We start from the raw sequence: 22,378 nt of genomic DNA on the forward strand, positions 1-22,378 counted from the left end.
CACACTCACTCAGACCGCAGTGACCAGGTCCAGAACCAAGGCAGGCTTTTCCTGGTGTGGAGTGGACGCCCGGTTGAGGAGAGGGTCATAGGGAGAAGTTGTGGCTCTCACCAAGGCCCAGATGAGGCCGTAGAGTTTGAGAGCAATGAGGATTACGCAGAGGATCAAGAAATGATGACAAGTGATGGGATGTCAGATCCTCATCAGGCTTGTTTTGGCTGACTGAATCCCTGTTCATCAGCTCTGTTATTTATACTAAATTTTGGGGCTTTTGACCCCCCTTTCAATCCTTATCAGCTACCACCAGATTTCTCCATGACATCATTTACCCTGGGGTCAGATGATCTGGTCTGGTGATCTCTACCCTGATCTTCTCGCCTTTCACTTCTTATCAGGCGTGGTCACCCTGCCAGGGGCTTCACTCTGTTTATCAGGGTGATGGGAAGTGACTTGTCTGAGGCTGTATTGGAGGGATCTGTTGGATGTGCCTTGTGAGGCTGCAGGTTTCAAACTGGAGTTTTTAAAATGGAGTTGCTTAGGCTCAGGCCTAAGGCCATCCTCACAGACTCCCACTGGACCCTGCCTCCCAAGAGTTCTACCACCTCCCAGAAGCACCATCCTGGGGACCAACTCGTCAATCACAGTGGGCCCTTGGGGACACCACTAAAACCACACCGAGCCATGGGGCTCTAATCCAATGTTCTAATCCAACATTTTCATCTGCCTTGCAAAAGGAATTCCCCTCTGCTCCCCTCACCCCCCAGCCCCACTGCTAATCTCTTTCTGTCTCTATGAATTTACCATTTTGGGTGTTTGGTGTAAATAGAATTAGCTAATCTGAGACCTCTGGTGACTAGCTTCTTTCACTTAGCACAATGCTTTCAAGGTTAGCCACATAGTAGCATGTGTCAAGATTTGATTCTTTTTATGGCTAAATAACATTCCATTGTGTGGCTACACCACAGTTTGTGTATTTGTTCATCAGTGTTGGACACTTGGGTTTTCTTCAACTTTTAGTTAGTGTGACTAGTATTGATGTGAGGGTGACTGGTTTTAAACTTCCTGTTATCTTAGTGATTATCACTATTGTCGCATATTCCATTTCCTTGTCTTCAGCGCCTGCACCATTGCCAAGGTGACAGTTCTCAAACAGGACAGGACCAGCACCCTTCTGTTCAGAAGCACACAGCTCTTCCCTTCTTTTTTTTTTTTTCTTTTGTTTAATTTCTTTTCCTTCCATAATGAAATTTACTTCATTGTTTATCTTTCTGCCATATGTAATAGCCCTGCATGTTTGAAATGAAGCAATAGATACCAATACAACAAAGAAAATAAAAGTTCCTCAGGACCCAGTAGTTGGCTGTCCATTGACATTTTAGAGGCCTTTTTTTTTTTTTTTTTTTTGGTACTAGGGATTGAATTCAGGGGTACTCGACCACTGAGCTACATCCCCAGCCCTATTTTGTATTTTATTTAGAGACAGGGTCTCACTGAATTGAGTTGCTTAGTACTTCACTTTTGCTGAGGCTGGCTTTGAACTCACCATCCTCCTGCCTCAGCCTCCCAAGCTGCTGGGATTATAGGTGTGTGCCACTGTGCCCGGCTGAGACCATCTTTTTATACATTTTTATGCATAAATGCATGTACATTGTGTATGATTTAAGGAATGGGATGATGTTATGTGCATTTTTTGTGGATATTTCCTATTCTTTTATCCCCCACCCATTGACATGCCACCAACCTAGTTGTCCTGGGGTACAATTGCTAGGGTTAGAGGGCTTTGATATGAGTTTTGGATCTGCCACTAAATGATGGTGTGGTCCTAGGTGTCATCAGCCTCCTCTGTTTCTATTTCTTCTCCTATAAAATAGAACAATACTCATGTGTATCTCTGACAGTAGTGAAGGGTGTGCTTATTAATCCATATCAAGTCTCAGAACTGAGCCCAGCACAGAGAACTCACTGAATAGCAGCTGAGTGCCGCTGCTGCTACAGTTACAGCCACTGTATACATAGGAGTTACCAGGCACAGAGCATTTTAAAAACAAACATCTTTTGTCTTCAGGAAGTTTCCTGTCTAGTTACGGGGACAACTAGTAACACATGAAAAGAGACTACTGAATAGTGCAAGGTACATTAACTATATTAGAGAAGACTGGAGGGTGCACGGCCTATTAATTCCCAGGGGAATAGAGTAGGCCAGTTGCAGCTAAGTTTCTCAGATTGAGAGTGCCAGTCAAAGACTTGCAGAGCATATAGATGGAGTATATCTAAAAGACCTGATAGGAATTAAATACAGTAGTCCCCACTATCTGCATTTTTGTTCTCTGTTGTCTTAGTTATTTTTGATTGACCTTGGTCTAAAATATTAAATGGAAAATCCCAATAATAAACAATTTGTATGTTTTAAATTGCATGCCATTGTGAGTAGTGTGATGAATTATCCCACCTGTAAGGGTGAGGAACATCATCCCTCTTTCCAACATATCCATGCTGTATGCACTACTTGCTAGTCACTTATTAGTTGTCTTGCTTATCAGATCAATTATCATGGTATTGTGGTGTTTGTGTTCACATAGCACTATTTTACCTAATAATGGCCTAAAAATAGTGCTGAAAGGAAGCACCAGGGCCTAAAATGAGGAAGGACCTTAACTCTCATATGTTGTAACTCTGCCATGCTACATATGATCTAAGAGCAGGAGATACCCTTTATCATCATATTGCAGAGGGATGAAGAGATTAGGCCCAGAGGGCTGGGAACTGAGGGCCTCCCCTCCTTTTTGGTAGGAGAGAATGTTAGAAAGAGTCTGGGACTCGACTGCACCTTGCTTGTGCCCCTCATTGATGGGATCCAGCCACATCTCCCTATAGCTGATCTTCGAACAGGTTCTCTCTGTCTCAGGAATGATGCATAAACCCTCCTTTTTGTGAGGGGAGACTTTGGTAAACAGGCCACAGATAAGAGGTTCTGTCCTACAATTTTCCTTCCTTCTCTTGTCCCCAGCCACATCAACTCTTCCACAAGACAGGACAGGACACATTTTCCTTCTTGGCTCCTCTCCTCTCCCTACACGCCAAAAAGGTGCTCCTTTTTGTGATTGCCGGCAGTCCCCATTCCTCCAGTCCCTGCACCCTCGGTAGCAGCTCTGTTGTGTGCACTGTGCAGACCCAGCTTTGAAGAGCCATGCTTACACCCAGGGAGCTGAGCTTCTCCTACAGGGCCTCTTCTCTTCCCGTCCCTTTCTTCGCCCTGCTTATTGTAGATGGAAGTCTCTTGCAGCTCAAGACCTACTGCCTCTGTTTGTGCCCACATCAAGCCTTCCTTTTCTTCAGGGCACTGTTCAGCCAGAACTGGGCATGGAGCATGGAACAGGGGAAACACAAACCTGAGTTTTATCACAGCCTTGGTCCAACAGGTTTAAATAGAAGCACAATGTTTACCATCTTGCCAGTGCTATGAGTTTTCATGTTTTTTTCAAGACTAATTGTGAGCCCTGCTGAAAGGTTTGTGTAGGAAGGAACACTTCTTCTTCCCCTTCAATTTAAACAGCAGCACTAGTTGGCATGACAACCCGCACTATTAAAAGCAAAGCAAGGAGCACTGCTTCCTCTGTGTTTCAGAATGAGCCCACGCTGCTGGGGAGGTTGCTTTCTGGAATTTGACTATTGATGGCTCCATTTTGGCAGAATATTATGGGGTCCTTTTGGAAGGTTGTGTGTATTCTCCCTACATTGATGTGGCAGCTTTATAAAGACAGAAGTGGTATTTTTATCTTTCCCCTTGAACTCCTGTTCATTTGTTTATGATAAATCTTAACAGCACTGTAGTTCTGTGGGGAGAGCCATCTGCATGGTGATTGTCCCAAAGGGACATATGCACCTCTCTCCCCTGTGCTGTCTTGATCAGGAACTGTCATGGGGAGCCATGGGCCTCTTGTGCAGCCCCACTGGCTCCAATTAATCAATAACTGGACCTGGACCTGGGAGCCAAGGGCCCCGGAAGGAAAGGCATCAGTGTGTCTGAGTGCCACAGACTTGAGCAACCAAAGCAAAATCCCGCTCCCAGTGGACGCTCAATAAAACCTTGCCGAGCATCAGTGCTTCTCAGTGGCTGTTTAAGCTGCTCTACTCTGCTGTGCCTTGATATGCAATGAGTATATCTTCCCCCGTCAGGGACAAAGGTTAGAGATCGAGTGGGAGTCAGGCAGCAGAGGGGGAGATGGGCCCAGCTTGGAGCAGAGCCCCTGGACTGATCTCAACTCTCAGCAATCTTTGTGGACCAACTCAGTAGAGACTTTCAGTATCATTTTGTATGATGGCTTTCCCCAAAGAATCTAAGCCCTAGTGTTTCCATAGCCCTATTATGGAAGCATTTTTTTTTTTTAATGAAATGTTGGTTTCTTCTTCTGATCCTGTTTAAGCTGCTCCTGTTGCTCCTAGGAATATTGGCATTTTCATTGAGGGTCACAAGGTATATACCTCATGTTTTGTTTGAACGTTTGACATAAAAATTTCTTTAAATATGCTGTTTTAATCTTTTTAAAGGGTGCAATTCAGTGGTGGTCAGTTACATTCCCATTGTTGTGCAACTATCATCACTAATCACAATTTTTTTTCCATCAGTTCAACAGAAACCATACCCATTAATCAATAACTACCCCTCTTCCCTCCCCCTTGCCCTGGCAACCTCTAATCCACTCTCTAGCTCTTGAGTCTACCTGTCTTGGGTGTCTGTAGGATGGAGTCATGGGGTGCTTGCTTTTTTGTGTCTGGCTTGTTCTTTAACTGGTGTTTTGAAGGTTCAGCCACGTTGTGGTGATTCATCTGATGGTGTGTGTCAACCTGTGTTGAACTTTTCTGCCCCAGTCCTGGGATTGAGACAGGGCCCCCCCACACAGGCTGGGCAACACTTTGCCACCAGCTACCTCCCCGCTCTGGTTAACTCTTCGGGAACTGCCACATTCTCTTTTCATAGCAGCTGCACCGTTTTACACTTCACTGCAGTGTTCAGGGTTCTGCATTCCCACAGCCTCACCAGCATGAGCTACTTTGGTCGCAGTCATCCTAATATGTGTTAAGTGGTATTTGCTGTGGGTTTGATTTGTGCTTAGTTTCCTCATGACTAATGATATTGAGCATCTTTTCATGTGCTTATGGGCCATTTGTTTGTGTTCTTGGCAGAAGACTGTTCAAGCTCTGTACCCATTTTTAAATTGGGTTTTTCCATTTTATCGTTGAGTTGCAGAGTTCTTTATTTATTAAACATAACAAACTCTTGTCATATATTTAATTCACCAGGATCTTCTCCCATTCTGTATGTTGTCTACTTACTTTCTTGATAAAGTCCTTCAGTGCATAAAAGTTTTAAATTTTGGTTAAACCTACTGTTGAATATATTTTATCTTTTGTTTCTTATGCTCTTGGTGTCATGTCGAAGAATCCAAGGCTATAAAGATTTACCCCTGTATTTTCCCCTAAGAGTTTTATAGTTTTTGCTCTTATATTTAGGTTGTTGGTCTGTTTTGGATTAATTTTGCATATGGAGTGAGGTAAGGATCCAGTATTCTTTTACATGTGGAAATCCAATTACTTCAGCACTGTTTGCTCTTCTATCCCCTGTTGAATGGAGTTGACACCCTTGCAAAAACCAATTGACCATAGACATATGGGGTTTTCCCCTGTGATTTTAATTCCATCTCCTTGGTCTTGATGTTTATCCGTATTGCAAACAGGCAGCAAGTCACACTGGGCCTGTGGGTTAGCAACCCCTGCTTCAGTCCCTTCTAAGATGTCGCCAGCTCTAGATTCTCTGCAGTTCATTGCTCTTCATCATGCTTGGTCTGGGACCCTCTTTGCAGGTTAGCTGATGGGCTACATTCTAGATATTCAAGTTGGTTCCTTCATTTAAGCATTTAGTGCATACTGTTTTGTACATGAGGTACCACTGGTCTGCCACTCTCTGATTCCTTCCTTCCTTTGTCCTATCAAGAATGATGCAACCCAGGTGGAGGGCTAAAGTCTGTTGCCCTAAGCCAGGGAGGTAGACCGAGAACAAAACCCAAAGGGAGAGGCCTTTGAGGAGGGGGAGTAGAGGAATGGGATGCCCATTTCCAGACTTTAGTGCACTTGGTAAAGATAAGAAAGAGCAGCAGATCCACAGATGGAGCTGTTTGTGTGGTCCTTAGAGACGCTTCACTTTTGTGCAGACGTGGCCATGTTCCCTTGTGGAGTCAAAAAGAGGATGTGCCAGAGGGTGGCGTCCAGCACTCAAACCCTGTAATAAAGTCTAGGACTTTGAAAACACAACCAACTCCCCACTCCTCCCACAGTGACCAGAAGCAATGATATCATTTCATTTAAGTGTTTGCCAAAGTAATAAAACTTCATAACTCCTCTGCTTGGAGCAGTCTTACTGTTTTAAAGCAAAAAAGAGAAACCGAAGGACTGTGGAGGGGATATGGAGTTTGCTCTGTTTTATTTCCAACATAAGGGAGAAAACTTGAGCAAGCTTTGACAGTGTGTCTGCATTTCCTCACGATTCAGGAAGGGAGAGGGGAGGGTTTTTGTTTTGTTTTGTTTTGTTTTTGTAGTGTGGATTTAATCCAGAGGTGCTTTACCATTGAGCCATATCCCCAGACCTGTATTTTTAAATTTTTTTTATTTTTTTAAATTTTTATTTCTTACATACATGACAATAGTAGAATTCATTACAATCATAATTATCCATTCAGAGCACAATTTTTCATATCTCTTTTGAGACAAGGTCTGAGTTGCTAAGAGCCTCACTATGTTGCCGAGGCTGGCCTCAAACTTGAGCTTCTTCTGTCTTAGCCTCCCAAGTCTCTGAGATTACAGGTGTGTGCTGATGTGCCTATGCTATACCACTGAGCCCTGAGAGAGGTCTTTTATTTGGAGCTGAGGTCCTGAAACTGTGCGTTTTAGAAACTTTTCCTGGGCCCAGAATCCTGTGGAGTAGATCTCAAACTTCATTTCAATTTGTGCTTTTATTTTTAGTTAGTTTAGAAATAAGAGCCCTGGATTGAGTATCATGAGACCTAGATTTTGACTTTAGGTCTGCCACCAGGTCACCCTGGGTAGGTGCTGTCTCTTCTCTGGATCTTATTTCCACATCGATAAAGTTAAGAAAGGGACAGAATAATCTCAAAGGTCTCTACTTGCTCTATGACTGTGTCATTCTGTGAGTCTAAAATAATGGTCCAGGATGTCTAAAGGCTGAGATGGTTTTTCATTGTTAAAAGTAGAGAAGTGAAATAGTGACCACATGTAGGTTAAATGCCTCTGTGACAAGCATTGTGACACCGCTGCAAGGCACTCCACTTAATGCTGACTCACTAAGTGCGTATGATGCAGAGAAGGAAATGGTCCTGATGTGGGGTTCCATGCCATGAGAACTGCCTGGATCCAGCCCATCTGGCTGCTGGGCGCAGACGAGGATGGTTCCCTGTGTTACTCTTCTCTTTTGAGGGTGATGGACTTCAGACCTGGGCGTCAGGCTAAGTGGGAGAAGTGCCTAATGATTTCTGCCCCTTCCCATGTGGGTTTTGGTTGCTGACTTTCAGTCTTGAATTCCCAAAATAGACACTGTCTTCTCCTTGCTGTGGCATTGTGCAGCTGTCACTGCCAGGCACCCAGTTGGTGTCATTGGTCTGTGCGCATAAGGAAGGTAATTGACTAATGCCTTCCTCTGACAGAGGAGCGTCTCGTTCTCAGAGCCCGTCAAGGTGGATGCACGTGAAAAGCCAAAAGAGACTGGACAAGCACAAGCCCTCGCTTCAGAGGGAGACATTCTTGAAGTGACATTTGGATGACCACTCAAATGATTAGGATGCCCTGTAGGGTCTCAAGACTATATCCACGGCATCATGCGAGTGCTACACGAGCTTCAGAAAGGTGGCAAGTGTGATCCCTGAATGTACCTGTCTTTCCCGGTAGGACATAATACTGCTGCCATGTCCACTTCTTTTCTTGCAAGGAAGGTGATTTGGAGATGTCACCCCAGCTTTGTGTGGGTGACTTGGATCTGTAGTTCTGGATTCGACCCTGTATTCCCTCTCCCTAGGCCTCGCCACCCTATCCACCTGATACCAGGAGTGGAAAGGGGCCAGAATCTCGCTCTCGTCCCTCCTGTCCACTCTCCTTGTGCCCTCTTCTGGCACCCCACACCACTTCTCAGGGGTTCCCACAGCCCACCCTTGCCCTCTTTAGACTACCCTGTTTCACAAAAGCAGCATCCACAGCTGTCACATTACAGCATTTGCTCAGGCAGACGCCCTCTGGGGCATTTGCCACGCATCACTTCACTCAACCCTGAAACAGCCCGTGGCTGGGGAGGGAGGGACCTGGACCAAGCCTGGGCAGCCTGGCCCGGGAGCCAGCACCTTCACCACACCACAGGGCTGCTCTCCTCCTCCCCAGCTTTACCACACCAGGCCCTCGTCCTCCAGCAGCCTCTGACACGTCCCACCGGGCAGAGACCCCTGCCATCTGTGAAGTATATTTTTATCAGGGATTCTTTCCCATGAAACCATCACTAAAAGGTTTTTTTGTTTTATTTTTGTGGTGCTGGGGATTGAACTCAGCGCCTTGCACACATACTAGGCAAGCGTTCCACTACAGGGCTATGTCCCCAGCCCGCTGTAAATGCTTTTTATTTTATTTTATTAGCATATATTGTGTCCCCACTTCCCTTCAACATTAAAACTGGACATTTTTACTGTCACAGATATAAATGAGTATCCTTAAAAGGACCGGTTAAACAATGGGGTGAGCACCTCCCCATCTCAAGGGAGGTCGTGAATGGCAATTTACCCTGTGACAACCCAGGTTCCTTTCTACATAGATGCATTCCATGAGCGGGGGCTTGTATCACTTGACGTTTATGGCAACAGAAGAGACAGTGTGTCAGATGTCCGCATGGTGTGCAAGGTGTCGGGGTTTGGGGAGCGTCTGGAGCTTCTGATGCTATCTGGGCTGGCATGCTGTCACCACGCATCCTGAGGATGCCAAGAGCCAGTTCATGATTGTTGACTTGCATTTCCTTTCTTTACGACACCCCTTTGGCTTATCATGAGATGTAGGTTGCTATAGTTATGAGAAGTCTGAGCTGGGAAGGACTGTGGAAGATGCTATGTGTAGAGGAAACGTGTGGCCCGCTACTCCCTTGTCCAGTTGAGCCTTTGAGATGGCTGGAGGCGATCACCAGCTGCCTCAGTGCTGGTGGGTGGTACAGGATCAGTCATGCGTCTTTACCATTCCGCAAGCTGGGGAGGTTTCCTTCAGTAGCCTTAGGGATCCCCAAGAGGCCATGGGAACAGGACCCCCATTAGCAGGAAAGGTATCACTGCATCTCTGAAGCAGGCTGGGGAGCACGTGGCCTTTTGAGAGGCCTTTTACTTAGCTACACTTAGCTTTATGCAGCAGGAGAGGGCCTGCTAAGTGGAGTGTGAGTGGCATGTCTGCAACTGAAGTCTCAGAGGAGCAGAGTGCCGTGGTTATAAGCCCAGGCTCTAGAATTAGATAGCCTGCTTCACACCCAAGTTCACCACCAGCTCTCTGAGACCTTGTGTGGTCACTCAGCACCCCTGTGTATCAGGATCCTTACCTGTGACAAGGTGATACTCACACCTGCCTAGACCTGTAGGGTGGTTAGGACGACCTAGGGAGGCAGAGCTTGAAAGGCAGTGGGAGCAGTGCCTGGCTGCATCGCAGGCATCACCAGGAGAGAAGAGAGTAACAGGCACACATTCTGGTCCAGCTCTGAGGCACTGCGCCATGTTTTCTTTTCTTTTTTTTTTTAATTTTTATTTATTTTTTTTAGTCATACATGACAGTAGAATGTATTTTTATATATAATACATACATCTGCGCCATGTTTTCCAGGGTCTCACATTGAATACTTTTCTAAAAGGAGGAAAGTCAGTACTATAAATTTGAGTGTTCATATATTGAGTGGAATAAAATGACCGGTATTATGCAATTTGTTGCATCTTCTTTCGTAACATAAGAATGTTAAAAAGAAATTTAAAGGAGTAAGAGCTAGTTTTTCTGTAGCACTTACTAGCCTGTATTTGAGGTGCTGTTTCTTGGGCTTTTCAAGTATTAACTACTTGACTCTCCCTGATTGCTGTTATAGCTCCCAGTTTACAGTGAGGATCTAGGTGCAAGAGGTTAATTGGTTGCCCAAATGCACACACCTAGTGCATGGTGATGCTTAGATTACTTATTTTGTGGATTCCCTATCCAGAGGGTTCCCAGGCAAAGGCTGTACAAACAACTACCTGTTGGGGCTTCAGGTAGGGCTTGTTGCCAGGGGAGCCCGAGGCATTTGCTTCTGGCCTTGGTTGTAGATGATAAAACTTGACTTTCTAACTCAAGCAGGAAAAGCACCTGTCAGTCTGCACTGCTTAGCTTGCAAGATCCAGAGGAGGCTGAAGAACAGACCTGAGCAGACAACAAGAGGCCACAGTGCATTTAGAAGGCCGCTATCTGCCTGTTGCCTCTGAGACCCCCCAGTGGGAGGGGCCTCTAGGATTAGGAACTGTGGTCCCTCCCTACACCTCTAGCTCCAGATTCATGCCCAGCCCCTGATTGGCTCTGCCTAGATCATGTGATAGCTTCCCATTGCATCCCTTCTCTCTGGGTTGTCCTGGCTTCTCCCCCCAAATCAGAAGTTTTGAAGTGACAGGCAGTCAAAATGACAAACGTCCTCTACCCTTGGGCTTCACCCAGATGCTGTGCATGGTCCCCCTAGCCTCAGGACTCTGTGACCCCTCTCTGCCAGGGCCAGGGCTGTCTTCTGCTGTTTTCCTGCAGCACCTGGAATGGAGCGTGACACCAATTAGGCTTCCAGTAACTGTTCTGCACCAACTGTAATGAGTGTGTTAGCCTTTGGCACAAAGGAAACGAAGGATGCACACTTATTTATAGATCTAGCTTTTGATTCAGAACAGTCTGTTTCTTGACTGAGCTCCTTTTGTTTATCGGGAAAACAGTTGATGTTTATCATTCCTCTTAGGAAAGGAAGAAGAAAAGGCATTTCAACATTTAAATGTTTCTGTGTATATATTTAAGTACTTAGTGCTTATATTGCAGTGAATTAGCAGAGTAGGGCTGTTAGAACAAGCTTCAGTTTTAATTTCCATCTATGCTTCTGTCTCCATATCCTGGCTCCTCTGCCTAATTCAGCCACTGCGATTATCATCCTCGCTTCCTCTTCCTCCATCACCGCTCATCCCCCAACCCCACTCAGTTTCTAAGACTTTTCATTGTTCACAGCACCCCCTCACTCCTGCCCTGCCCGCCCATCCAGCCATGCCACCCTCCATTCTGCCCACTTGCTCTCCAGCAGGCTGCTCTGGTTTCCCCACAGTGCTTCTTAAAGGCACAACAGCTGCCGGTTGCAATTTGAAAGGCTCAGGGGTCAGGTTTAGATCTGGCTCTGTCACTCAGTATCTGTGCTGGTGCAGGATGAGTCCTGATGGAACCAGCAGAGCCAAGGGTACAGTGGCTTGGCCAGATTGCCCCTACCACAATAGCCTGGAGGGAGGCAGTAGTCCATGATCTTTGGCTCCTTCTCCACCAGGGGCCAGGCACTTCCTTTTTCTACTCTTCTAGCAGATGGCTTATCCTGCTTGCCACCTCCTGGCTGTCCTACCTCCAGCTTTGAAGGGGCAGGGCTGGGGCGTAGTGTGTGCTCCCTGAGGACACCCTCCTCTTAATGGGCTTTCGGGCCACCCCAGGCAACAGCTCCTGCTGACCTCATGCTATCTGAGTGGCATTTGTGGCTGCCCTCAAGTTGTTGACCAAGCACGTTGCCAGGGTCCCTCTTGCTCGGGAGCACCCATCCCGTACCATCACTCATCACATGGTAGGTGCCTCCAGCTGCTCGTGACTTGCTTTTTAATACAGTATGCTTTAGTTAGGAAAGGTTTTCCTGGTAACCAAGGTGCATGGTGTTCACATGATCTTCTCCACAAGGAACATTTAGGATCCTGGAATTCTTTTTTTCTCCTGTCCGACCACCTCACTTTGCCTTTATCATAACCTCCAGCTTTTCACTTACTCTTGATTCTTGTCTTTTGGTCCCTGGCCACTAACCCTCTTTGCATTCATTAATCTGAGAGTATCACCCTCATTCTCTTTTCCTAGGCCAGCTCCAGAGCATCATAGAGAAAAATGGCAGCAGGGAGCTGTGGGTGCCATGGCATGGCCAAACCACAGTTTAAGGCAGTCCTCATGTGAGCAGTGTGAGGTTTTCCTTGTTGCTCAAAACTTTTTTTCTTTCCTTCCTCTTTCTAAAGTCTTAGCCCCACTTCCTTTTCCTCCCAGCAGCTACCTCATCCCCCTTGACAGAGCAGTGGTCGGTTGTCAGGGCTGCCTTAGTTCTCTCGCCCTCCTCCGAGAGCCTGGCCTCCTCTCAGCAGGCCTGTTGGACAGAGACCTGGTGTCTTTCGCCTTCTGGGGCCTCTCACTCCTGGGGGTCTTCTCCTTGCCTGTTCCTTCCTCCACGTTGGGGACTTGATCCAGCTGCCTCCATGGAGAACAAGGACATAGAGGAGTGGCCCTTCTTCACCCCTGGGCCTGTGCCCCTGTTTTCCACTCGCAATCTGGAGTCTTCCTCCATCTTGCCTTCAGCTGCCCCTTGGAGCTGGGCCCACTGGTAGGTCCAGCAGCTGCTTGGCCTCCACTGCGACCACCCCATTGCTCCCCTCCCTGAGGCCATTCGGTGTCCTAACACACCCTCTCCTCACCCCAGGAGCCCCACTTCCGTTTCCTTCCCTGGCTCCTCTCTCTTCCTCCTTCAGGAGAGATGCTTCCCGTCCTGCCACTGTGGCCTGTCCTTGCTGATTCTGAAGCCCTTGGCCGTTTCATGCCCCTTCTTCCTGGCCAGCTTCATGGTGGTCCCTCCTCCCCTCAGCCCCCCACATCTTCCTGCGGCTCTGGTGTGATTGCATCACTCTCTGCAAGGACCTGACTCCTCACTTGGCTCTTTGTAGGTTGTATGTCACGACTGGGCTATGGCAGAGGGTGAAGGCAGTCACGCTATTGTGCAGTTATGGTGGCAAGAGGGCAAAAGATTTAGGGGCATGGGAGGCAGTGGGGGACAGCTTTGGGAAGAGCTATCATCTCAGGCTCCGCAGCCGCCCTAGCCTGACCCCATTCCTGCTGCATGTGGGGCTGGGTGTGCACTGGACATGCCGTGGCCAAGTGGAAGCTCAGCCTCTTCCTGGAGTGCCTCCCCTGCCCCATGCTGTGTGGTCTCCCTCCTCTCCTCGTTGTCACAGTCCACTCAGTGGCCTGGCGGCCTGGATGCTGTGCCTGAGGCCTGTGAGCGCTTCACAGGACCGCGGCTCCCCCTGGGACACGTGTGAGTTTGGGCCTTGTGTGGGGGTTGTTTGTGTGCCTGCCTCTTCTCTGTCCTCCATCAGAGCTACTTGAGATCAGGAATTATCAGGGATTGTGCTCCATCAACCACAAGCCGCCCGCCTTTGGCTCTGTGCGCCCAGCCGCGGGCTCCTCGGGAGGCCTTTGCTGAAAGGAAGCTCAGTGTGTGTAGGCTCCCGTGGTCCAGTGCCGATTCTCAGATGTCTGTCTGTTTATCTTTCTAAACCAGTGCTTAGAAAGAGCCATGAAGTTCGCCTTCGAGGAGTTCCACCTCTGGTACCAGTTTGCTCTGTCGCTGATGGCTGCTGGAAAGGTGAGTTGCCCTGTGCGCCCAGCCCCGTGTCGATGCTGCCACTGACGCCGAGGCCTGAGGAGCTCCATTTCAGTTTGTCCTGTGGTCCTTTCATAAGGGCAATCAACTCGAATAATTTGGAGGCCAAGATGGAGGGATATAGCACTGAAAAGAAAAATTCTGAAGTGTTTGCCTTTGTCTAGCTCTTGTCACTTATGTGAAAGGTTCATGGCTTAAACTAAGGCTCGTTCTGACCCTTGCTCTCCTTTGAGAGTGTAAGTGTACTTCTGGAAGGGGTCTTGGTTAACTTTAGTAATGTGTGTGTGTGCCATCAGGCTGTGTGATTCTGCACTGGGTGGCTGATCCACAGCACAGGGCCCCAGGGCAGGTCCCCTAGTGCCTTAGATTGCTCTTCAGTAAAATGGAGCAATAATAGTATCTGCTTTGTAGAATAATTATCAGGCAAATGAGCCCAAGTGCAGAAGAGCTTATGGTGGTAGCCCCACTATGTGCACGCTTAATAAAGGAAGTAGCCATTGCTTTTCTTGTTAATTTGTGCAGTTTAGTGAATTTGACACTTAGTGAATTGTTAAGTTTGAGGTATAAAATTCTCTGGGCCAAGTGGACTCAGCAATTTAATATGGTATGGTTTAAATTGGATGGTTAGTATTTACCATAACATAGATTTCCACTGTCTACTACTTTCCTGTTTTTACAGTGGCGATAGTAGGGTGAGGCTCAGGAGCATTCCCACTTGTCTTTAGCCACAGTTTACTCCCAGCCACGCAGCAGGCCCAGCTCTGGTTATCTTTGTACCCGGGACCCACTGGGTTAGAAAACTTCAATAAGAGGGAGCCCAACCAAAATTCTCTGAAGGCATTATTAGTATTTGGTCCCATCCAAAATTTTGAGTTTCACAGAAGTCATCTCCCCTCATAAGTCTGCTCGGGCCGTGAAGGTGCTGAAAGAGTGTATCCGCCTGAAGCCCGACGATGCCACCATCCCGCTGCTCGCCGCCAAGCTGTGCATGGGCTCCCTGCACTGGGTGAGTAGGGCCGCCCACTCCACGGCAGGAGACTCAGGACAGACACCACCTTTTCCACGCCAAGGCACAGGGAGAAACTGATAGCAATTCACAGGGACACCAGGATGAGGCCCTTTAGTGCTCCAGGCCTGGGCCCCTGACCTCCGCGGGCCCTGCCCACACACCCCAAAGACAGAGAGGAATAGGATATTCGGGGATACTTCACATTTTCTTTTTTGTGGAAATATGATTCAGAAGTAGCAGGGATGCGGTAGTTTGGAATCCATGCCCAGGTACATCTTACTGTACACAAGCACCCCAGGACTGTGAGAAGTATGCCCCTGAATTATTCACCCTTAGCTCAGCCTGGGGATCCCTGAGAAGCAGCGTCACCCTCTGCCTCATTCCTCTTCCTTCACCTTTGCTTTCTTCAAATATTTTGTTGAGATTTGCATTTGGCAATAGTCTGATTTGTTATAGTTTTAGTAGCTCAAAATGTATTGCTACAGTAGAAAATAGAAAACAGACTAATTGCTGAGATGTGGTATAGATAACTGTTACATAAATGTAGTTTCATCTTTTCTAACTTCATATCAAGGGCAGTGGTAAGCAGGTGCTGGGGAGTCAGGCTGCCGGCTAACTTTGACTCTGTTCCTCCACCATGGTCCTTGCTGCCTGGCTCTTCCCGGGTGTTCCCCAGCAGGACGGAGGAAGCCTTATGAAGAAAGTGACCACTTTTCTTCATTTTGCTTGAGAAAATGGAGAAAAAAAGAAAGCATGCTCTCACCTGAAGCAGCTGTGGCATGGCACGGGGTGGTCATGTAGATTCTGGCAGTTCAGAGGCTGCAGGTGGAGGAGCAGTGTGGGCAGGGGGTGAGCAGAGGAGTGGACCAACCCTGGGGCGTGGAGCATGCCAGCCTCCAGCAGTGATTCTGCTGCCCTCCGGATTCTAGCTGAAGCTCTAATTATTACTGTAACATATACATCTCTAAACACCTCAGATAAACCCCTTTTTAAAAAATAGGAGTTACAAATCTCATCTGTATATTTTTTCTTACTTTTTTGTTAAATTTTTCAAACACCACAGTAGCTTGACCACAGTAGTCAAGAGTATAATGAACTCCATGAACCATCACCAGCTTCAATAATAATCAACATTTGCCACACTTTCAAAGGAACAGATCTTATTATTCTTGCCTCTAATGAATTGTGCCAGAGGTCTTTGCATGTGGTTTACAGGTGCACATTTCTCCTTGGAATCTGCTGGAGAGACATCCATGTGTTGTGTTCTGTCAAAAAAAAGATAAGAGTTTTGAAAATTTTAATAGTTTGTGGCAAAAAAATATCCGAGCCTAAGTAGGTTCTTTATATCATAGAAAAAAAAAAAGGTAAAGACCCAAACACAAAACATTCCAAGAACGTTATTCTTTACAAATATGTTTAATTGAACTTCTGAACACCTAACACGATCTCATTACAAGACCCATCCATAAAAAAATAAAGATGAAAAAGATATAACCCTGCCAAATATGAAACTGACTTTGGAAAAGAAGGAAAATAAACAAAGAAGGAAAATGAAGGGAAAAAAGGGGGCTGGATAGGAGAGTTAAGGGCTCTTAGAGGCTCTAAGGAGGAAGCAGAATCACCAGAGTGGAACTGGAAGATTCAGGAGCTATTTTCAAAATGACTCATCAGAATTCCATTTTGGGCAGCAAGTGCTTATGGGAACTCATGTTAGAAATTCTGCAGGTGGTTGTTGTTGTTGTTGTTGTTTTTCACTTGTCTCATTTTTCAGTTAGAAGAGGCTGAGAAGTTTGCCAAAACAGTCGTTGATGTGGGAGAGAAAACGTCAGAGTTCAAGGCCAAAGGCTACTTGGCTCTGGGGCTCACGTACAGTCTGCAGGCCACTGACGGTGAGAAGTTCCTCCTGTGGAACCTGGGTCTGCTCTGCAGGACCCCACGGTCCCCTTCTGTCTGGGGAGGGTGCAGAAGTGGGGTCATTCTGACATAGCTGTGGGGACCCTAGTGCTCTGTCCTCTGCTGGTGTCACCACAGGCTCCTCGCTGATGGATGCAGAGCATCCGCTGTGAGGTGAAGAGATGATTCCCGTACCTGGCCTTATACTTGCTTCAGCCCCAGCCCATGACCTGGGCCATTCCCTAGTGAAAGGGTGTTGGCTCTTAGGTGCAGGGTGGTAGAAGAGTTCAGGGGCAGACACTGCCAGGAAGCATCCCTTGACTGAGCAGGAGCTCTCCACTCACACATTTTAATTCATGGCTATGCACACATGCAGTGCAACACTCACCAAATAACGATGGCTCTTTGAGGCATTGATTTTATACGGTTTAGATATGCTTAAAGTTTTGGTGGATGGACTTCTGGCTATTTTTTTTTCATTTTATTTTATTTATTTATTTTTGGTACTGGGGATTGAATCCAGGGGAACTTAATCATTGAGTCACATCCCTAGTCCTTTTTATTTTTTATTTAGAGACAGGGTCTCACTAAGTTACTTAGGGCCTTACTCAGTTGCTGAGGCTGGTTTTGAACTCATGATCTTTCTGCCTCAGCCTCCCGAGCTGCTGGGATTATAGGCATGCGCTACTGCACCTGGCCTAATTGTGTTTTATATATTAATGAAGTTTTCAATGATATGTTTATGGAATGTGTCATTCTGGTGATGGGTTTGGTATTGTCAATTTACAAATTATCCCCGATTCTTTCCTCTGCCCTAAAATATTGACCCTGGGGAAGTTTCGCATATCAATTACTTTTCAAAATTGGATCTGGGGCTAATTTTCCATGTACACATGATCCATTGACCATACTCAGCACATTGCCTCATAGATAGTAGACTTGCAGGGAGGAGTAAGTTTCAAGCCACAGCTTTACCATGTGAATTCTCAGTTGAGATTCTACCCTAATTAGCCCTGAAGCTTTGGGAGTCACTGGACCCTGCTGGACCTCCTCTTGCCTTCATGTTCAGTGGGTCGATCCAAGGTTCTCTCCAGCTCCGTTGCTGTTGTTCTAAGTCTGTGAGGGCCACAGCCACACCCAGCCCTCTGTCAAGTCAGACTGGGAGCTCCCTCCCTCGCGTAGCTACAGTTCCCCCCACAGAGGTGGTACTTCTCTCCTTGGCAGGCAGGCTTTGGGGAGCCATTTCTCATGCACTCTTCATAGCAGAAGTGTCAGCTTACAGCTGGGGGGCCTCCCACACCCTGGAGCTGATATGCCAGCATGCTGGGTTGGCGCTCCGTCCCCTTTTCCCACATCGAGATTTCACGCTGGCCATATCCTGGTGTGAAGCTGGCCTTTCATGGCATCATGCTCGTGCTCGTGGCCCTGGATCCCAGCTTCTCAGTGCCAGAGGATCTCTGAGGGCCCTCTGATCCACTGGGCTTGAATCCCATCCACACCATTCCAGTAGAACCAGCGTTTACCGCCTGGCTGCATGCCCACCCTTGGGATGAGCAGTGTGCTCCTTCCAGAGTTCCCTGCTGGTCTTTAGAAAATGTCCTCCATATACAATTGCTATCAAGAATGACCATCCAGTACACACCATCCCTTGGCATTGTCTACAGTGTCGTCCTCTGAGCACGAATGCCTCAAGAGTGGGACTGGCCTTCATGTCCCAGTAGGGCCCGCCATATTAGGCACTCAGGAATTGTTGCTTTGAATCCAGGTGAATGTGTCATTCTGGTGATGGGTTTGGTATTGTCAAAAACTCCCTGATCTCCATGCCACTGACTAATTGAACCCTTTTCTTAGCTTCTTTGCGAGGGATGCAGGAGGTCCTACAGAGAAAGGCGCTTCTTGCATTTCAGAGGTGAGTGGGAGTTCATCTTTTTGCTCAGTTTACATAATGACTCCAAAGTATGATAAGTATAAAAAGAAAGGTATTTATAAAGATTATGTAAACAGTGCTTTACCCCCAAGGAGCCTTCCGTCTGGAGCAGCGAACATGCAGCATCAAAACTCGCCGCATGGCTTGCTGCCATGTCCCTCTGCATTGTGGCCATTTATCCTGATGAAGGGAGCTCAGCTTGAAAAAGAGACACTTTGTCTAGGGAGATGGCTCCTTTATTAGAGACTTTTGTCATATCTAGAAAGGGGATCATTCTTTTCTGGATTTTTTTGTTACATATTAAGATATGAGGTTTTTTTTTTTTAAAAAAAATATTTATTCTTTAGTTTTCGGTGGACACAACATCTTTGTTGGTATGTGGTGTTGAGGATCGAACCCGGGTCGCACGCATGCCAGACGAGCGCGCTACCGCCTGAGCCACACCCCCAGCCCCAGAGGTTTTTATATTAAGAAATGAAAAGGCTAGGTTTTAGAGAGTCCCTGGAATACTGTGTTGGGAGTCAGCCCAGCGAGCCCCGGGCCCCACCCCTATTTGTCCCCTCACTTTGCGGGTGTGGACTCAGTGAGTGTCACGGTGCTCTTTTACATCCCTTACACACCCACAGGGCAGACAGGACAGCAGTAATGCCCCTGCAGCCAGCAGCTGAGGCATGGGCTTTGGAGGAGTTGCCAGTCCCAACGACGGAGGTCGAGTAGACCAAGGTCTCCTAGCTCCGGCCCAGGTTTTCTAACACCTACTGTACCACACTGCCCCAATCTTACTCTCATTAGATATAGTAAATCACTAAAATGAAATTATTGCCTGAAAATTGTGGCCTCATGACATAAAATTTAGAAGCGAAATAGATTCTGTCACCTTAGATATGTATCTGAGTTTCATTTAATTCCTTGTAATTGTATTAGAAGCTTAGTTATGTATTTGAAAATGTCACAAGCCCCTCTCGTACCAGCCACCCTGTTGGGTCTCCCCTGAGGGAGGCCTTACCTCCAGCTGTTGTGGCGTCCACATGCTGTTTTTCACCAAGTCCTTGTTACTCGGCTTTTCGGTTAGTCTGAAGCACTTCCATCTCACTCCTTCCTGTTTCCTGGCAGGACTGTTGCTAGCTTCCTCGTTTGCCAGTCCCAAGCTGGTTCATGACAAAAAGTACCAGTTGACATCTGCAGACACACCTCCTGTCTCTGCTCAGGTTTTGTTGGTGTTCTTCAGCACAGAGCGTGGAAAGCATTTCCATTTCAAATGATTTCAGGTTTTAAATTCTCCAGCCCCAGTTTGTAGAGCCCACACCCGGCTGCCTCGGAGAGGGTCTGCTTCACTCTTCTTAAATCAGCACATCTTACTGCTTCTCCAAAAACAGCCTCAGTGGTGGTCTGCCTGGAGCTGCCAGGGCGTCTCCAAGTTATGTAACAGCTGCTCCATTGGCCTGAATTCTTTTATGTTCCTTCAAAGGGATTTTAAAATATTAGTTCATATGGGAATAAAGAGTAATAAAATCCCAGTAACATAACTGACTATATTGCAGAAGCCTAATCTAAATTAGAATTTGTGGGAAATATAAAATGTTTTCCAAAGGAGTAAATTTGAGGGGAGTTCTTGAACACATTAAATGAATTGTAAACTTTTTTTTAAAAAATAGTTTTTAAATTGTTGAGAACTTTATTTTATTCATTTATTTATACACAGTGCTGAGAATCAAATCCATACATGCTAGATATAGAGCTCTACCACTAAGCCACAATCTCACCATTTTTTTAGTTGTTGATGGACCTTTATTTTATTAATTTATTTATATGCAGTTGAGAGTTGAATCTAGTGCCTCACACATGTGAGGCAAGTGCTCTACCACTGAGCCACAACCCCAGCCCCATGTTACTTCTTCAATGTAAATAGATAATTTAAACCCATGTGTACGATACTTTTTCTACCATATATTTACATATTCTCCCTCACAGTTCTGTTAATATTATTATTTTGTGTTTTTCATTTAAAAAGAAAATGGGATTCATAAAGGGGCAGGGTTACAGATTCAGCAGGTGAAAAAATAAGTCTTAATTATTACTAGAGCTACAATTCAGAAAGTTTTGCTATCCAGGGGATTCAAGGACTTGGTGATTCTTGAAGACATTCGAGTGGTGTGGCATCAAGTGTCCTGTTTGCATACTCGTGAGCTTGACACAAGCACAGTGACGAAAACAGAATTGTTTGCAGGGTGATAAGTTGCCACCTCATGGCCTCTCATGTCCTGCTGAGAAAAGCAGTCCTGAACACAGCCGAGAGCCTGCTGGGGTGCCTTGAACCACACATGCAGAAAGCAAGAGCTGCTCCTGAGGAAGGGCATGTTGTCATTTGTGTTTCTCAGCGTGGCGTGAGGTACACACCCTCACTTTGTTCCCCTCTCCCTCCTAGCGTGAGTTCAGCGTGGTCTGCTGTGTGTGTGTGTGTGTGTGTGTGTGTGTGTGTAGGGTGACCAGCCATCTTGATTTGTTGGGAACTAAGCCATTTCTCAGAATGTGGGCTTTTCAGTGCTCAAGCCCTGGAGTCCTGGGTAAACCTGTGTATGTAACTAGTGGAAGATACCTCAGCAATAGATATGACCAGGTGTGCCCATTTTTGTTAACTTAGTACACTAATCCCGTGTCCCTGGAATGAGGACTGAAGGGGACTTGAGAGGCAGCAGGGCGATTGTATACAGATAGACCTCGGGACCAGGGTCGTCCTTTCCACACCTGGTTTACTTCTTTAGCTGGGTGTTCTTGGGCAAGATACTTCATAGTAGATACTTCATAAATTGAAGTTGTTATTATTTCAAAGTATGTGCCTTATGGATCAGGGTCAAAATTGATTTGCCTTCTCTGTATTTTTGGCTCAGTTCCGAGGATGTTGGAGCTGGGATCTAGGAGAGCACTGGGTGGACCCTGGGGCCTGCTAGAATCTAGCTGGGCGGTCTGGGCAGCCCAACAGCAGCCCAGCAGGCCTCTCTCTGGTGGAGCAGGCTTGATAGCTCCCCAAGGAAAGGCACTTGAATGATTCATTTCCAGGCTCCCCAGAGGGTGGCGTAGGCCTGGCACCACAGTTGGCATGTCCAGTGTGAATGGATGGGTAGGCAGTTGGATGGACAGATGGGTGGATGGATGGCAGCCTCTTCCTTGTGGAAGAGAAACTGATTGAATGAGTGTGGAGGTGCTTCGTGGGGATGTTTGTAGTTCTCTGGATTTCTCTTGGCAACATGGTGTGGGAAGGGGCTGGTAGGGTGTTTTGGATCACATGCAGAGGGCAGCAGGCTGGCACCTGCGTTTTGGTGGCCTCTGTTGGGAGGGCTTTGCCCAGAAAGTTCAGCTGCTGAAGCTGTTCTGAATTGAAGCGAGGTTTTAGAGTCAGCCTGTGCACTTCTTCTTGCTTTGTTTGGCCTTCTCCTGTTTCCTTTCCTCTTTAGTAGGCTAAAATAGTCAGTTTAATTCATTATCAAAATTTTCAAAATAAGGTATTTAGGATGCGTGTGCTGCCTCTTTAGCAATCTGGTAGTTAGGTGTTCATTATCAGCGAGGTCAGGGATTCTCCAGGTGTTGTGTTAATGCACCTCAGAAGTGCCAAGGTCGCCAGCACTCCTGCTTCTTCCTTTCCTGCTGGGGCCTTCGACCAGAGCTATCTTATCCAGGCTCACTCACCAGACCACTGATGGCCTTTCACTCAGTCTTGTGTAGGGGCGACAGTGATTCAGCTTCATTTGAGAAGATAGTGAGCTGTACCAGGAAAATTATAGCTCTCAGAGATTCTTTTTGAGGACTGTTAGAA

At 46.7% G+C, this 22,378-nt stretch overlaps 1 protein-coding gene across 8 annotated transcripts in view; it reads left to right on the forward strand.

Moving 5' to 3' along the window:
* The window catches only part of Ttc7b (tetratricopeptide repeat domain 7B), a 242,201-nt gene that overhangs the window by 132,787 nt on the left and 87,036 nt on the right, over positions 1-22,378 (forward strand). For all 8 annotated transcript variants that reach the window (XM_046440663.2, XM_046440664.2, XM_046440662.2 and 5 more), the window contains 4 exons: positions 13,637-13,720; positions 14,640-14,744; positions 16,519-16,636; positions 18,492-18,549. In XM_046440663.2, the coding sequence (XP_046296619.1) occupies positions 13,637-13,720; positions 14,640-14,744; positions 16,519-16,636; positions 18,492-18,549 (365 nt within the window). The remainder of the gene's footprint in view (positions 1-13,636; positions 13,721-14,639; positions 14,745-16,518; positions 16,637-18,491; positions 18,550-22,378) is intronic.

Source organism: Marmota monax, unplaced genomic scaffold (assembly GCF_021218885.2).
Source record: "Marmota monax isolate L192 unplaced genomic scaffold, Marmota_monax_Labrador192_F-V1.1 WCK01_AAM20220418_F8-fsc00017, whole genome shotgun sequence".
NCBI classification, from domain to species: Eukaryota; Metazoa; Chordata; class Mammalia; order Rodentia; family Sciuridae; genus Marmota; species Marmota monax.